This window comes from Talpa occidentalis, unplaced genomic scaffold (genome assembly GCF_014898055.3).
Source record: "Talpa occidentalis isolate TD23 unplaced genomic scaffold, MPIMG_talOcc4v2.1 talOcc4.259, whole genome shotgun sequence".
Taxonomy (NCBI): Eukaryota; Metazoa; Chordata; class Mammalia; order Eulipotyphla; family Talpidae; genus Talpa; species Talpa occidentalis.
Window position 1 is genome coordinate 18997 of NW_023602729.1, and position 18246 is coordinate 37242.

An 18246-nucleotide genomic window follows, 5' to 3' on the forward strand; every position below is an offset into this window, starting at 1 on the left:
AGGCAGCATGTATCCTATAGGAAGTCTTTGATTCTTCCAGGCAAACTAGTGTTTCCTTTCCTCTGAGCTTTCAGTGGACCTCCCAACTGTATAAACTTAGTATATGGATGCAGCTGGTTTCTAAGCCTTTCTCTGGACTAGAAATTTTGGACTGGGAATTTCAAGTCAGATAGAGCTTGATTTATCTCAGGATTCTCTTACTTGACCTTAGGAACCAACTGAGCTAAGTGGTTATTCAGAAAATGTTTATTGGAGGTGTGAGCCTACCTGGATCCCTAGCAAAGCAGAATAGGGTTCTGGCTTAGAAGCTTATTGAAGCCCAAACACACACCAGTAAACAAGTTCCTACTGCCTATGTAGGACTTGGGCTTCATTTGTTTACTATCTGGTGGCAATTTCTGATTCCCAGGGTGAGTTTAGGCAGAAGTATGTGTGGTATATACATACATACACACCTATGGAATGTGTGTGCAGGAAGAGAGAAGAGAGAGAGAAGAGGGATGGGAAGGAATCAATACATTTTAACAGTTCACTTTACATGGATAACTTGGTGACATGCATATAAAACAACCATGCAATGCTAGAGTGACAATAAGATGACAAATATATAAGGAAGAGGAGGAAACATGTACAGAATAATAAATTTCTTTATAAAGGACAAAGCATAGCAAAAGACTTTCTTAGCTGTTTATTCTGTCTCTCCTCACTCCTCACTCTTATTCTCTAATGTTCACTTCAAGGCCAGAAAGCATAGAACAGGTTAAGCAGAGAAATAATGGGCAATACTAACTGCCTATTTACTATGTTCTGAGCACAGTTAGAAAGCTTAATGTTTATTAATCTTTACAAACTCCCTCTCATTATCCGAAATTACAAATAAGGCAAATGAAGCTTAGAGAAGTTAAATAATCTGTCCAGGGTCATATAGCTAGTAAATGGCAGAAGCAGTTTTGAACCCAGACTGTATGGTTCCAGAGTCTATGCTCTTCCTTACTGCTTGCCTCACTGTGTATGTCAAGAGGGAAGACAAGAGCTTCACACCATTTCCTAAGCCACCCAGGTGTGTCTAGGAGATTGTACCTGAGTCTAGAGAAAGTATACTCCCAGAGGAGCAGGGGGCTACAAACCACATACTCTAGATAAACAGGTAGCCTAAGGGAGGTCTGGGTAGAGGATGAAGAAATGCTTGAGAACTTCATGCTTGATTATGCCTATGTCAGTCAGTCCTCTAGTTCTCAGACAGAGCTGCTATGTTCTGCAGGAATAGGACCTATCATTAAAAGGCCTAGTCAGAGTGTACAGGGGTGTGGTGTTCAAAACAAATGCAAATAAGGTGCTAGTTTCACATACAAACAGAGTCATAGCCAAACTGCAGTTATGAAAACTTTCTCAGCTATCTCAGGATAGTAACCTACCATTCTCTCTCATCATATTCCTAAAAACACATATCCAAATGTAAGTAAACAACTCTGAGACCTCTCTCAACTTACCGTTGCCTCTCGCATATTACCTGCCAATCTAACATAGCCCTGTCTTTGCACTCTCTGGTTTCCAGCAATGAGGTACTACTTAAGAATCTGCATTGGACAAAGGTACTCTCAGAAGGCAACCTATTCTGGCAGACCCTGGCTTGCAGATCCTGATGTACATGGTTAGAAACATGGTCTCTAATTCTTTCCTTCCCATTACCATATGGGGGAGAGAACATCTTTCTGTTATTTCCCTCTAGATGGTTCTCCCATAGGGAGTTGAATAGAGGCTTTGAAAGGACAAGTCTCAAACCCACCATCTGCCTTCCTCTCAAATAGTCTGGAAGCCCCTGTGCTTGAGCCCTCTTCCTCGTGGATGCCGTTCTGTTCTTGATTACCTCTAGAGACAGAATTCAATCCCTTCACTGCATCTTTCCACCTCTTCTGTCTTGGGGCTGGCTGTAGGTAGTCATTATCAGGGCATTACCAGCTTCCTTTAAAATAGATCCTTACCTTAGGGAATCTTTCTTTGTATACATGATTCATCATTATTATTTCACTGTCAAAGGAAACTGGGGACCGTCCAGGACTAAATAAGAAAGAAAGAACTGTTACTTCAGTGCTATGGAACTACAGAGGAGAAAAAAATGGCCATCCCAAGAGCCCCTGCCCTCCCATTGTCTATTGTACCCCACACACTCCCACTTAACAAGTGCTGAGTTCTAGAGTCTTTCTTATTCCTAAAGTTGCTAGCACACCTGTTCTGCTCAAAATGATTTTACCTGAAGTTAGGCTACCTTTCTGTAAGAAGTCTGGCTTTCAAGAAGACCCCTGCCAAGGCCTTAGAAGGCCTGAAAAATATATCAACACTCAAGCCCACTGGTGCCTTTCCTAGGATGACCTCCCCCAAAACATGACTCTCTGGGTCTACTTCACTTTGGCCAGTGGGATTGAGTACAACCCAACATGTGTTAGGAATTAAATTAAATCAAACCACCACCAAAGGAAGACACCTTTTTCTAAACAAGCTGTAGTCAATGGGGTTAACTTGTCTTCTGATTAGGGGACGAATGAGGTCAATTCAGCTTGCAGTAAGTTATAACCTTGGGTCAATTCTTCCCCTTAGCCCATGTATGGTTACATCCCTATAAAGGATTTCAAAGTTTGAGCCACACAAGTGAATGAATATTTGGGTCCTACCCAGTTTGGTACCCCTGACATGTGATCCCAGCTGAGGGAGGTTCAGAACTATTCCTCTCTACCCTTCCTCCCTGAAGTGGGCTGTGGTCTGCCTGCTGATTCAGTGCATTTTACCAAATATTAAAGAGTAATACAGCAGGGATTACAATTTGCAACTACAAATGGCCTAGAAGGTACCCTTTAATCTGAGGGGGTTGCGATACAGGTAGACAATGGGGATCCACACTCTACTCTCATTTATATTTTTAATCCTTTACACTGCATTCCTAGTAATCATCTTCATCACTGGGTAAACCTGTACCAGTCTTTTGAGGTCTGGCTCAGCTCACTCCTGATGCCTTATGCTTGCAGTGCCAATATTACCTAAGGGGATTCTTCCTGGGAAGCACTGCTCCTCTGGAATCCAACCCTGAACATTCATTATTTTCCAGGAATCCTGGAAAATTGAGCTCAGACATTAAAACCATGCTCATTTTAATCTCTACCCTATCTTAACCTGGGATTTTGGCACATATTTAACCATAATGTCAAAGAGAAGAGCCAAATTATTAAGGGAATTCACAGTTAAATCAGCTATTAAGGTTTGTTTGGTTAGATGAGCACATGTGATTCAGGGAAATGAGATTCAGATGGGTATTTAATTTTGCCTCTTTAATGGGCTTCTTTCCCAAGTGGGTCACAAATGTCTTCACAACAACATTTTTAGCTGCCTGAGTTCATATACTCTTGGTCTCTGGGTTCTGCAGGTAGGTAACCATCAGAATTGACAGTATTACTGTGTTTTTACTGAATGGAGTCTAAAGTATATAACTATTGCCAACAACTTTCAAAGAAAAAAGAGAGCACCAACTAGACAGCATCTTCAGGTGCCTCTTGGGCTAGTAAATTGATCTGTATGTGACGGCAAAAAGGGCTTGAGCTTAGTTAGACCAGATTCATGCAAGTTGCGCCAATGTACTATGCCAGGGGTTGGCTACTAATAGCCCATAGACCAAATGTGTCCCACTGCCTGATTTTATAAATAAAGCTTATATAAAGTCTGTGGGTGTGTTCACACACTAAAATAGCAGTATGGAGCTGCCACAAAACCTAATTACTATCTTGCCCTTTATAGGATGTTTACAGTTTCTGATCCTATGCAAATAAACTGAGTTCCACATGTACTGTGACAATGGGCAGGGTGTACCCCTTACCTGAGGCTGCGGGAGCGGGGCCGCATGGCTGGAGACTGCCGGCCCTCCTCATCTGGTACACTCTCTGTGCTGAAATGCTCGGTCAAAAAATGCAGCTCATCGGCTGTAGGCTGGAAAGGCAACTGGTGTAGCTTTTCCTGTGAGGAGCACGAAGACTAGAAGGAAAAACATTTTAAAAATAGCCTTAAAGACCAGTCTGGGGCATTCCAGGAATGGAGAACTGAAATGGCCAGGACTTCCCAGTTAGGTGAATCCAAAGTCAACACAAAGCAGGTATCTCTCCCTTGCTCCCTTCAACCCTCACTGTGCTTGACTGCATTCACATCGACCCCCTTAGTGTTTTTCAGTCCTAAGGAAGTCAAGATTCAAGAGTCTTCATGAGTCTGTGGTGAACACAAACGAGGTGATCATGATCTGGTGCTGCAGGTCATCCATGTTCACTGACATGGCTCCAGTCAATACCAAATCCTGGGCTCAGCAGCCTTAACAAGCTGCTGCCTGCCACTTACTGCTCACACCACAAACAACAGCACAGGCCAGGCTGGGGTATCCCAACATTTAGAAGGCCATGAGCCATCCCTGTCAATTGGTCTGTGCAGCGTGGCCAGCTCCCAACTCTGTGCATTGTACAAGACGTTTGGTTAGAATCCAAAAGGTGGTATGTTTTAAAGTATCCAAATGAAATAAACTGGAGTAATTTGTTTAGTCTATTAAATTTACTGAACAGGAGTATATGTATGTGTGTTTAATAAAAGTACCTGTTTCAGTAAAGGATTATGGGGAATGGGGTATTTACCAGGGAACAATTTGAAGTTTAACAGCTGCCAAAAGACTAATGAGATCTATAGATTAATTTAAGAGTAATATCTAGGGCCAAGGGAGGGAATATGCTCCTTTTACCTACCTGGGATTCATGACTATAGACAAACTGAGCTGAGAAGATCTGGAGAATGGTGGAAGACATGTGGAATGAGTCATCTGATCTATGGCCTCATTTTACATGGCCTACAGAGCCTAAAATACTTACAAATGGGAGCTTTACAGAATAAGTTTGCCAACCTGTCAACCCGGCTTCAATTAAGAATCGCTTGACAGGAAGATTCATTTTAGGGTCAAATGTACGAAGTAGCAATTAAGACATCTATTGTATTTTAGGCTAAAACCTTTTCTAAAAGAAATCTAATTAAATATTTTAAAGATAGGTCCATCTCCTTTGCTGATATACATCAAATTTGGATGTCAAATTACAATCATTTTACCCTTCTTTCTTAAAAAGGTGAAGTGAGGAAGATCTACTAAGTCTCTGGGACATGGGAGCATTATCTGCTCTTGGTTATAGTTCTAGAAACAAGGTGAGGGGAGTAGGGGGACTGTGGTTAGGAACATCCATACCTAGCCTCATTGGCAAAGCAAAAGTTCATCCCCAAACCCTCTTCTGACTCCCCGAAGACTAATGGACACCCAGAATGCATGTCACTTTATTCTTTCCAATTGTTTAATGTTAGAGACTATGGCTGTTAAGGGCCCACAGCCCTCTGCCCCATTCAGACTCATCCTCAAGCAACCCGAGTTTACTAGTTCTGGAGGAAAAATAGAGAGCCACTTTGTAACATGGTAAGGGCCAAGAACTCATAGCGAACTACTTCTGTAGGGTGATGGAGGGAGTCACAGATGTGGCTACTTACTGAAACAGTAGAGCTAGGAGTGTTGGTTCCATAGCCCGAAGAAGGCAAAGAGGCCAAGACCAGCGCCGTCCATCAGTCCTATATAAGAGAAGAGTATTAGGCAATTTCTACTGTTCCCCACCTTGAGCCTAGCATCTAATTCCTTTTTCCTTTGTGTGGAGCAGTTGGTTTACTGGCAGGCTCTTCCTTGACTCAAGTCATCACTGCTTGTTCCAGTACGTGCTTTCACATCTCTCCTAAACTGGACCTTTTGTGTTTTCTCTACTGAAAGACAGCTGTCTCTGACTATAAAGGAGTCCACAAGTTTGAATAAGAACTTCTGTTATACAATATTGCAGAGTTTTGTAATAAAAATCTTTGTGTTCCCAAACACATTTATTCAAACAAGCAATGACACATATTTGAAGGGCATTATCACAAGGAGAAAACTGCCTGTGAAATGAAGTTATTTCCTTTTTTGAAGGCTCCAGGTGAAGGGTTCTTTGGTCTTCCCCAGGCCGCCAGGTTGACAACCAAATAGTAGACCACCATCTGAGGGTGGGTATGAATCAATCAATGGCAAATAATTAAAGGATACCTAGGATCCATTAAGACCTCTGAGGATGTTTGCCTGAGTGACAGTAATCTTATGAAAGAGTGAAGTGGCTTAGCCATGGCTATATATGGGATTTGGGGACAGGCATCCTGCTGTTTTTGAGAGGGTTCACGCTAAAGTTCTCATCATAGAGAACTACAGTTATTTACTTTGCTGTAGAGGAGAAAATATCAAGCAGATATCTGATCTGAAGCTTTTATAAGTGGACAAGTGATTCTTTCTTGGACTGTGGGAAATGCTCTAAATCATTGGGCTTGGGGGTATAGCCTACTCTGGTTGAAGTTGGAGGAAAATTTCTTTGCTGTTACTCACAGAACTTTAGAACATCAGCAATGGGGTATCCTTTAGAAGGTAAGTTCAATACTCTCAATTTTCAGAGAAATCTCAGATATCTGGATTATTTGTTCCAGGTTTCAGAATTTAAGGTATTGGGGAAAGGCAGGAAGAGATACAAGAAAAAAGAAGAACTAATCTTGCTAAGACTTCTTTTGAAGCATTCCTATCCACCCCCAACCCATACCTTCCAGCTGTCCTTACTATATTTGGTAAGGGGGCTGCCCAGGGTTCCATGCCACATGCAAAGAACTCAAACTTCATGCCACCTAGCCATCCAATACATGTAAATATCCCTGCTGGAATCTAGTCTCTGAAGCAAAGAAACATCGAGGATACCTGGATGTGATTTTCTCTTTTCGCTAGGTCAGGACACCACATCTGAAAGCAAGTTAGTTCCAGGAAACCAGAACTCAACAAAATGAGACCAGTCTAACTGAGGGATAGATTTCACAAATCCTTGTCAAACACATTTTTCCACTGGTGGTTTTTGCTCTTTTAGATAAAAATGGAAATCGATTATATGGCAGTTATTTCTCTGAAAGCCAAAATACAGGGGCCACCAGAGTCAGAAAACAGTGCCGCAATAGAATGTCTTAATTTCCTCTACCTCATCATCTCACTGGGCAATTGAATACAGTTGTGGGAATGAGGGTGACTTGTCTCTAGGCTAAGGAGCTTGGAACTATTCAGCAATTCCTGCTTCCAGTCATATGAGCTCTGAGCCTTGGTTCCAGCAGGTAGAGGGGGCTCCCTCAGGGCCTCTTTCCTAGACATGAAAGGCCAAATGTTTATACCCACAGTCAGAAGACTCATCACAATCACTTTTCACCAAGCACAAAAATCACAAAACATATCACCTGGCCATGCACAGAAGTTTCCCAGCCCTCTTCCTATTACATCCACGTTTACCTGTCTGCTCTGTGGCCATGGCTGTAGTGAAAAGATGTACATTACAGTGAGAAACAAAGGGAATCAGAAGAATAACTCTGATTCCTGATCTGTTTGTCCCCTGGCATTTGGTCCAACTTGGCCAAGGAAAACCTTTTTAAGAATGTGTGGAAGTTTTAAGTAAAATTGTGGGCTTAATGGATCTTTAGCGTTGCATTAAATCTCTTTTTTGTGTGCTATTCCAAACTAATATGATCATAATAAGATTCAAGGCTGACCTCAATAACCTCAGAAACACAATTCCTGAGTACCCTATTTGGCAGGGTTGAAGTTCTCTTTTCTACTGTCCTGTAAAGTGACAGCCCATGGTTCGATGTTCCCAGCACCGATCTATTTGGAGGTCAGTGGTAATAACCAGATTCTAAAAGCCCCATAGCTGGTCATAGTCCCTAAAAGAAGGGGATGAAGCAGAGACAAGGGCACCAATGTAACATGCTATATTCCCTCTGCCTGGCATGGTCTACACACTTATGTCCACACTCCCAACATGGCTGGCTCCTTCTTATTCTTCAGGTCTTAGCTTAAAAGTCAGTTCTTCAGAGACACGTTACATGAGCACCAGAGTATTTTCACCAGCTGCAGTGTCTTCCTATTCCTTCATGCAGCATCATGTTCTTTCCCTTTGTGGTGCTTAATCACCATTTATAAATATGTCTGTTTGCTTATTTATTATTTTTCTCCACCCTCATTCAATCAACAAGTACTAATAGAGTACTTATAATAGACCAGAAGACACAGTTTCCAGCACACTGAAATATCTGTTAAATGTGCTTTGACTCCAGATGGAGAAGACAGAAACAAGCAAGGAAGAAAATAGCAGGTATTAAAAAGCACAAAACTGGGCCTCCCCGGTGGCGCAGCGGTTAAGCGCTGGGTTGCGAGGCTACCTGCAGCCTCTGCAGCGCCGGTTCGATCCCCGGCTGCTCCCCGGCCACTGGAGGAGGGTCCTGCATGGCGCATAGACCTCTCCTGCCACCCGCTGCTCCCCTCAGCGGTGTACTTCGGTCCTTCTGCCTGCTCTGCTCCCTGCTCTGGCTCTGGTGAATTCTCTCGCCCTCACGCGCTTCTGACTGTGCCCAGTGCATGTATAAACAAACAAACAAATATATAGATAAAAATAAATCTTTAAAAAAATAAATAAAAAGCACAAAACTGGATGATTTGATAGAGAATGATGAACAGATTGTATGTTTAGGGAAGGCCTCTCCTAGGAGTTGACATATAAGATGAGATGAAAAAATGAGTTATCTGGGCCTCTCTGATGGCACAGCGGGTTGACTGCAGCACTGTGAAGCTGTCCACAGCCTCTGCAGTGAGGGTTTGATTCTCGGCCAGCCAGGGAGATACCCACATGGCACAGCAGACCTCTTCTGTCTTGCCCGCTGCTCCCCTCGAGAGTGTTTTCAGTCATCTGCCTGTTCTGCTCCCCACCCTTTCTCTGGTGAATTCTCTCACCTTCCCACACCTCTGTCCTGTACCCCAATTCTTGTATAAATAAATCTTTTTAAAAAAAAAGAAAAAAATGAGTTAACTGATATTAGCGAAGAATATTCCTCATGAAGGGAACCGAAAAATATACAAACTCTACTAATTCTTTAAGTTTCAAGAAAGTAGTATTTTGTAATGTAACCTTCAATTAGTTACATAACATAGGTGAGAGGAATCCACAGGACAAACTCAGATGGTATTTGGTTTACATACGGCAATTGGGTCAGGGGAGCACCCAAGTCTACCATCAAATTTCTCCTAACCTGCCCATGTCCTTTTCAGCTACAAAGAATCTTTGAGAGGAAGAGGGTGGATTACTTTTGGGTTCTCGTTTGATTATCGACTTAACGCTCTTTTCCAGGAATCTGCTCTTTTACTATTATCTCTTTTTAAAAAGTAGTATAAGTATAGATACTGCTCTGGCCTCAAGCTGTATATGTGATTCTCCAGCCATTACAAGTTCCAAAACCTGGAGCCATAACTTTTCTGGAGGCCTGAGATTGACTCTCACCAAGAAAAAATACTATAAATAAAAATAAACATAAAATCAAAGAACATTACCACTATCAAGAAAGTTTTTTTTAAGCGTTCTAAAAAGTAATTCATTTGTGCATGGCGCCTACATAAGTAGTTTGGATTAACTTAACGCAATCAGTTCAACACTTCTTCAGAGGACAGGTAATATCTTGGCAATGGGCTGAGCTGTCAGAATTTTTAAGAGATAAATTTGTATCCTTTCCAAAGAGTTGAAATAGGAGAAGGAGGGGCTTTCCTGGTGGCGCAAGGGGTTGAGTGCAGCGCTGTGAAGCTGTCCGCAGTCTCTGCAACATGAGTTCGATCCCCAGCCAGGGAGCTCTCATGGCACAGCAGACCTCTCCTGACTCGCCCGCTGCTCCCCTCAGCAGTGTACTTCGGTCTATCTGTCTGTTCCGTTCCCCGCTCTGTCTCTGGTGGATTCTCTCACCTCCCACACCTCTGGCCTGTTCCCCAGTTCTTGTAATCATAAATAAAAAAAATCTTAAAAAAAAAAAAAAACAGGGCAAGGAATATAAGCATGGTTCTGAAATACACTTCTTTCTAAATTCAAGAGAAAATAAATGAAAACTCATGGTCTCTTTATCTGCCCTCAGGGCCTCAGCTCAGAGTCAAGGAGCGAGGCCTATAAGGTCTGTTTTAGCTACTTGGAATTAGCTGATTTAGAGGAGTTAGAATATGGGTTCTCCAGGGAGGAGAGCTCATTTTCTCACTGATCACCCTAGGATAGTTTTCAGTTGAGAATATGCTTTGGAACATACCAAGGACTAGTGCTTAGGATTATAAAAATAAATCCACTTGTAATATCTACTTGCCCATTTGAAAGTGCACAAATACCTAGGATATCTAGAAAGCAGAACAAGATGATTATGACCTGGATAAGGAAATCAGGGAAGGGATTTTGATGGAGAGTAGCCCAAGGTCACACACTTGGAAGGGCAGTGACTTAAACAAGAAGCTGACATTTAACTGCCATTCATGCAAGCTGACATTTAACTGCCATTCATATTAGCCACAGAGAAGTTTTTCTATCAGCTTACCTACGGGCAGGAACAAAGGAAAAGTGAGCAGGTGCATTTGGAGAGAAATTTCGTGGGCTGTCCAAAGGACTGTTACCTGTAGATAGGAAAAGAAACCTTTTAAGAGATTTATTTATGAGGAGATCTGAGATGACCTCAGGGAAGAAATTTTCAACTAACAACAGCAATTAGCACATATGATTATTTTTTCAGGGCTATCATCGGTTTGTTTCTCTCTTTGTGAATTTTTGGGAGGTTTTCTCCCCTATTCCCAAGTTTCCTGTAACAACCTATTTTTCTCAGACATCTATTCTAAATTAAGGAGCAATTTGCCATTTTCCTGCCCTCCTATAAATACCCCAGGCTCCAATTTGACTACCCAACTTTCCAAAATCTTGAGGAACTCATTTTATGCAGATGGCACAGCCAAATGTGCAAACATTTCTCAATGGGCAAAAGTACTCCTGGTTCTAAAAGTCTCTTGCACATCTTTCTCTGCACACTGCATCCAGAAACACATGCACTTAAGGGAAACAATTCTCATGTGGAGACTTAGGACAGCAATGTTCCTAAACAGCAAGACCCCTAAATCTGCAAAGAATGCCCTGGCATTTTCTTGGAAATTCATTTCCATGTGCCATGAAACTGCCCAATTGTTTCCCTTATCTCTAAACAACAAGAATAGGACTTAATGTCTTTCTGTATTGATCCCTGAAACAATGCACCACCCACCATCCTACTTAGCATCTTTGTATCAATTATATAAAGGCACTGTCTTTGGGTGAACTATTGTGGAAGTGGTATTTTCAGCTTCTACTCATCTCCTTGACTACATGAAATGCACCACTTTATACAGTAGAGCTGCTCACAACCTAGAACTGATGCTGTGTTTTCCATGCTCTGTGGCTAGGGCTACCTCCTATGATCTCTTCCCATCTTCTGACTAACATAGTCCACCAAGATAAGAGAAAAGTGGTCTGGAGTAGTTTCCTTAGCCAGGGCTTAAAAGGATAAGGCCTCCTCAAAATTATCAAGGTCTTAAAAAAAAAACTCCATTCTTTTTAGATAGTGCCACCTCAAAGATTAATAAGTACCTTCAGTTAGTTTGATCCTTAACATGTAAAACTAGATGTCCTTTGTTGGTTCCCAAAATAACCCAGCAAAAGTCTCAAAGAAATCCCTAGACATGGGGATTCCTACAAACAATAACTGGCCTTCCAAAGAAAAGGTGTGAGTTATAGAATAAACACAAAGAATCTTCCAGGTGCTCACAGTAACACCAAGGATACACAGACTACACATCAAATTTTTCATTGGAGCTATATCTTTAAATTATAGAAAGAAAAACAAACCCTGCCAATCTAGAATTCTACACCGAGTTGCTGCATACAAAATTTGGCGGCAGCTATCTTTGGTTCTCAGGAATAAACTCCTAAATCCTTGGAATTTCCCAAGTGACAGGAGTTTGCTTGTTATTCATAGTGGGGCCTGACAGTTTATGAGAATGTGATGATGCAAGATAGGGACTGACTACACCAGAAAGACCAACCAAGTTATTAGAGGGTGGGGCTTTAAGCCAGCTGATATCAGCTGGACCTACAAGGAATCACGTAGCCAATGAGTCAACCAATCATGCTCAGATAATCCCAATAAACACTCTGAAAACCAAAATTACTAACTTTCTTGGTTAGTGATATTCTGCTTTCTGTTACACATCAACGTGCCAGGAAGGTAATCCATCTAAATTTAGTGTGGAGAAGAAGATACTGGCGGCTTCACACATAGGACCCTTCCAGACATCACTCTATGAGGCTCTTTTTTGGGAAGCTAGTTTTGACTTGTATCCATTTTGCTATAATAAAACTGTACTTGTAAGTATAGTGCTTTCCTGAGTTCTATGAGTCATTCTAGCAAATTACTAAACCTGAGGAGATAGGCAGAACCTCTGAATTTACATGCAGTTGGTGAGAATTATGGGTGACATGGGAATCCCCACACTGGCAGCTGGTGTCTAAAGTGATGAAAGTTTTGTAAAGACTCTGCCCATAAAGACTCTGCAAAATTTGGCCTAATTCATGCATGAACTTGATAAAAAGAGTTCTTCTTTCTCCACACCCTCTGCAGCACTTGCTGTTAGGAGTATCTTCCATGAGAGTCATTCTCATTGTGGTTATTTGACTTGCATCTTCCTTATTAAAATGACAAACATTTCCCAATGCATCTATTGGGCCTTTGGTTATACTCTTTCATGAACTGTCTGTTCATATTTGCTTCCCTTTTTATTAATTGGATTTTATTGTTGAGTAAGTTTTATGTATATCTTGGGTATTCAGCACTTGTTGATTGTATAACGTGTGAACATTTTCTCCCATTCAGTAAGATGTCTTTTTTGATCTACATATATTTTCTTTTCCTGTATAAAAGCTATTTAAGTTGAGGTAATCCCATTTGTTTATTTTTGCTTTCCCTTGCCCCAGATGTCCAAAAATATCTTTACCATTGATGTTATGAAACTTATCAGCAATGTTTTCTTCTATGTTTCACTGTAGCAGGTTTAGTGTATCTAATTCTTTAATCCACTTGGAATGTATTTTTGTACATGGAGTTAGAGTGATCCAACTTTGTTTTTTTACATATGACCATTGAGTTATTCTGGTATCATTTGTTTAAAAAATGCTCCTTCTATGTTCATGAATTAAGCATTTGTATATATATATATATATATATATATATATAATATATTTAGTGTTTATATATATATATATGTAAACATATTTCTGGGCTTTCAATTCTGTTTCACTGATTCACATGTCTATTTTAATCACAATACCATATTGTTTTAATTACTGTTGTTTAAAAGTATAGTTTAGGGGCCTCCCCTGGTGGCGCAGGCCATTGAGCGCAGCGCTGTGAAGCTGTCTACAGCCTCTGCAGCGCCGGTTCGATCCCGGCTGGCTGACGAGGGTCCCACATGGCGCAGCAGTCTCGCCCGCTGCTCCCCTCAGCAGTGTATTTCATCAGTCTGCCTGTTCTGTTCCCCGCTCTGTCTCTGGTGCACCCTCTCACCCTCCCGCGCATCTGGCCTGTACCCCGGGGTTCTTGTATAAAATAAATAAATCTAAAAAAAATTAAAAAAAATAAAAAATAAAAATAAAAATAAAAGTCAGGTAATGTGATGCCTTCATTTCCCTCTTGTTTTCTCAGGATTGCCTTAGTAACAGAGCCCAGATGGGCTCACTGGCAAATTAAACCAAACATTTAAGGAAGAAATTATACCCATACTCCACAATCTCTTTCAGGAGAAAGACAAAGGGTGTCATCCTATGAGGCCATCATCATTCTAATACCAAAACCAGGCAAAGACACTAAAAGAATACTATATACCAAAGTCTTTAATGAACCTAAATGTAAAAATCCTGGACAAAATATAAGCAAATAAAATTCAACAACATGTAAAAGGAATTATACACCATAACCAAGATTTATCCCCGGTATGCAAGGCTGATTCAACACCTGAATAGCAAGTACCATAATCCCATCATGTCAACAAGTTTTAAAAAAGCATGTTCAAATGATCTTATCAATAGGTGCAAAAACACATCTGACAAAATCTAAAGTCCATTAATAATAAAACTCTCAGCATATTTGGGGCAATTTCTCAACTTGATAAAGAACACCCATAAAAAACCTAAAGTTAACATCATAGTTGATGAAAAACACAGTTTTCCCCACTAAGATTAGGAAAATGGTAAGGCCTACCCTTCTTACCACTGCTTTTTCAATATCATACTGGAAAGTCCTAGTTAATGCAATAAAATAAAACATCTAAGACAGGGAATAAAAGGTATACAAATTGAGAAGAAATAAAACTGTCTTTGTTTACAGATGATATGATGAATGTAGAAAATCTAAAAGAATCAATAACAGAAAACTCTTGGAATAAGCAACAATAGCAGAGTTGCAGGATATAAGGTTTATGTACAAAGTTCAGTGCTTTACTATATATCAGCAATGATCAGGTGGAATTTGAAATTAAAAACACTGCCATTTACATTATGAAAAGCTTAGGTATAAATCTAACAAAATATGTGTAAGATCAGTGAGAAAAACTATAAAACTGTGAGGAAAGATATCAAAGAGGAACTAGAACAATGGAGACATAGTCAATGTTCATGAATATAACACTCAATATTGTCAAGATGACAGTTCTTCAATTTAATCCCATTCAAAATCCTAGCAAATTGTTTTGTAGATATTAAACTGATTCTAAAGTTTATATGGAGAGAAAAAAGACCCAGAAAATCCAACTCAACATTGAAGGAGAACAATCCAACTTTAAGACTTACTATATAAAGCTACTGCAATCTAGACAGTGTGGTATCAGAGAAAGAATAGACAAATAGGTTAATGGAACAGAACAGAGCCTGAAATAGACCCACATAAATACAGTCATCTGATCTTTGACAAGTTAGTAGACAATACAACAAAAAAAGACAATGTCCAACAAGTAGTATTAGAATAATTTAACAACCATACACCCAAAAAATGAACTCTAGATGGACCTTACACCCTTCACAAAAATTAACTAGATATGGGTCATAAACCTAAATACATATATAAAACTTCTACAAGATAACATAGGAGAATTCTTTTTTTTAACAGAGGAGAATTTTTGATGAACTTAGGTAAAGCAATGACTTTTTAGATAGGACCTCAAGGGCTTGATCAACTAATAACTTTTGCTATGTAAAAGACAATGTCAAGAGAATGAGAAAACAAATTACTGACTAGGAGAAAATATTTATAAGCGATATCTGATAAAGGGATGTTATCCGAAATATAAAAGAACATGTGAAATTCAACAATAAGAAACAAACAATATGACTAAAAGGTTGTTTTAAAAGACCTAAATAATCACCTAGTCAAAGAAAGTAATATGGATGGCAAATAAGCATATGAAAATATGTTCAACATCATGTTATTAGGGATAGGCAAATTGAAACACTGAGATACTACTATACACCTAATACAATGGCCAAATTCCAAAACACTGACAATACCAAAAGCTACTGAGAAAGAAGAACAGCAGGAACTAATACATTGCTGGAGGGAATGCAAAATGCTTAAGAAGACTAGCAGTTTCTTATAAAATTAAATATCTCTTACCATATGGTCCAGCAATCATGCTCCTTGGTATTTACACAAATGAGCTGAAACTTATGTCCACACAAAAATCCACACATGAAGGTTTATGTATCTTTATTCATAATTGCCATAACCAAGAGCCTTTAGCCCATGAGTGGATAAACAAACTGATACATCTAGACAATGGAATATTATTCAGCTGTCTAAAACTGAACTAAAAAGAAATGAGTTATCAAGCCATGAAAGTCCTGCATACTACTAAGTTTAAGAAGCCTTTCTGAAAAGACTACATATTGCATGATTCCAACGATATGACATTCTGGAAAAGGTAAAACTACAGAGAGTGAAAAGATAAGTGGTTGCAGGGGTTGTGGGGAGAGAGCGATGAACAGGTGGAATAGAGAGTATTAGAGGTAGAATAGAGTATTTTTAGAGCAATGAATCTATTTTGCATGAGACTACAAATGCAGATACCTTTGTAGGTGTGTATGTATACAAATATACTTAGTACTGTACTAGGTCTAAGTATTTAACATTAGTATTACTAAGTATTAAGTAATGGCGAATACATGTTATACTTTATCAAAATATCAAAGTGAGATTTTGCTTTAAAAGTCAGATATGTCTTCAATTCCCTTGTCACCCTGTGCCCTTCATGGTGTCCTCTAATGTGAACATTATTGCTGTTTTCTTGCTGCTTGGAAAAGCGCCATGTACGTATGGATCTGAGCCAAGGATCTGACGGTCTGAGCCAAGTCAAGTAAGACCCTTTCTCAAGGACAAAGGTCAATTTCAGAATCACCAGACTCTCAGGCCCTCAGACAACTACTACACATGCACCCTCACGTTCTCCCTCCAAAGACGGTAAGCTTTGAACCAGGAGACAAAACCCAGGTGAATGGAACAATCTAATTTGGCTTGATGCCAAAATGTTATGCTATTTTGGTACTCTTTTATCACTCAACAACGGCCAAGGTCCATGGCTAACCAAACCCAGACATCAAGCTCTAAAAAGCTTCTGGCTTCTATTGGTTTCAAGCCTGCTCCATTTCCACTACCTTGGGTTTGAAACTTCCATATAAATGGTGTTGCAATGAACAGTATAGCAGCGCAGCAACCCTGTTTCAGCAAACCTGAATTTCCTCCTATGGTTGTCCCGTGATGCAAAAAGCATCTAAGCCAAAATAAGAGGCTAACTCGAGTGAGGTCTTCTGTGTCATAATTTTTATATATTCCTCGCTCAGAGTCAAGTAAGTCAGTCCTTATATTGTTGAAGGAATCCATATTCCAGATGGAGCTAAGTCTGAATACATGAGATAATTTGCTTCAGTTCCAATATATGAAATCATTATCAATGTGAAGCAAATATTCCTCTCATTTTTGTCAACTCCTGTTCAAATAGAGGGAAAATTAGCAGAAGTCCCAGTGAGACAGAAATCTACCGCTGTAAGCCCTGATCCTTGGACATGGTAGGACAAAGTATTAATGAAAACCTTATCACATGGCCCAAAATAACTGGTGCATGCTTTCTATGGAAACCATGTTCTTGAACTCTATATGCTAAGTATAGTAAAGTAACAAAATAATGTATTGAACTACACAAAGTGAGAGGTGGGAGAGAAAACAGGCATCTGTGGCTATTTTTTTCATTCTACCTTTCTTAACTTTCAAGCACTCACCTGCATGACCATGGAGTGGTGAGTGAGGCCGTGGCAGTGTAGGTGATGTGCTAGAGGTCACAATCAAGCTCTTGCGGTTACTTGTCCGACAACTGTAATGAAAACATAATGTCAGTTATAACAGGAGCACACCATGGGTCCAGAGAACCTGAATAGCTACTTATGAACAAAACAGTGACACCATTCCACAGGCTGAGAAGTATACTTTTTTTTTTTAAGATTTATTTATTTATGCATACAAGAACTGGGGTACAGGCCAAAGGTGTGTGGGGTAAGAGGAGTCACCAGAGACAGAGTGGGGAACAGAATAGGTAGACTGACTGAAATACACTGCTGAAGGAGCAGCGGGCGAGACAGGAGAGGTCTGCTACACCATGTGGGTAGCTCCCTGGCCGTCTGGGATTGAACTGTTTCTGCAGAGCCTGTGGATAGCAATAGCTTCATAGTGCTTACCCCCTTGCGCCACCAGGGAGGCCCCAGTATACCTCTTTTCTTTTTTTTTTCAGGTTTTTTTTTTTAAAAGACTTATTTATTTATACAAGGGCTGGGGTACAGGTCAGAGGCACAGAGAGGTGAGAGAATTCACCAGAGACAGAGATGGGAGCAGAACAGGCAGAAGGACCGAAATACATTGCTGAGGGGAGCAGCGGGTGAGTCAGGAGAGGTCTGCTGCAACATGTGGGAATCTCCCCGGCCCACTGGGAATCGAACAAGCGCTGCAGAGGCTGTGGACAGCTTCACAGCACTGCGCACAATCTGCTGTGCCACCGGGGAGGCCCCCCCAGTATACCTTTTTAAATTGAACTGACCAATTCAGTTAGGGTACCTAATGAAGACAACCATCACAAATTTGATTTAGAAAGCAAAAAATGCAAACCAAAAATTCTCACTCATCAAAAACTTGTTTTTGCCAAAACATGAAATTTATTTTAAATATCTAATAAACGTACTATTC

The 18246-nt window shown here is 40.3% G+C and overlaps 1 protein-coding gene across 1 annotated transcript in view; it reads right to left on the reverse strand.

Moving 5' to 3' along the window:
- LOC119253991 (microtubule-associated serine/threonine-protein kinase 2-like) overlaps positions 1-17391 on the reverse strand; it is a gene marked incomplete at its 5' end in the record, with an annotated part of 36308 nt that extends 18917 nt beyond the window's left edge. Inside the window, 6 exon segments of the mRNA XM_037521206.2 lie at positions 1983-2058; positions 3863-4017; positions 5548-5606; positions 5609-5625; positions 10489-10564; positions 17292-17391. Of these exon segments, the coding sequence (XP_037377103.2) occupies positions 1983-2058; positions 3863-4017; positions 5548-5606; positions 5609-5625; positions 10489-10564; positions 17292-17391 (483 nt within the window).
- Positions 17392-18246: the final 855 nt, after the last annotated feature.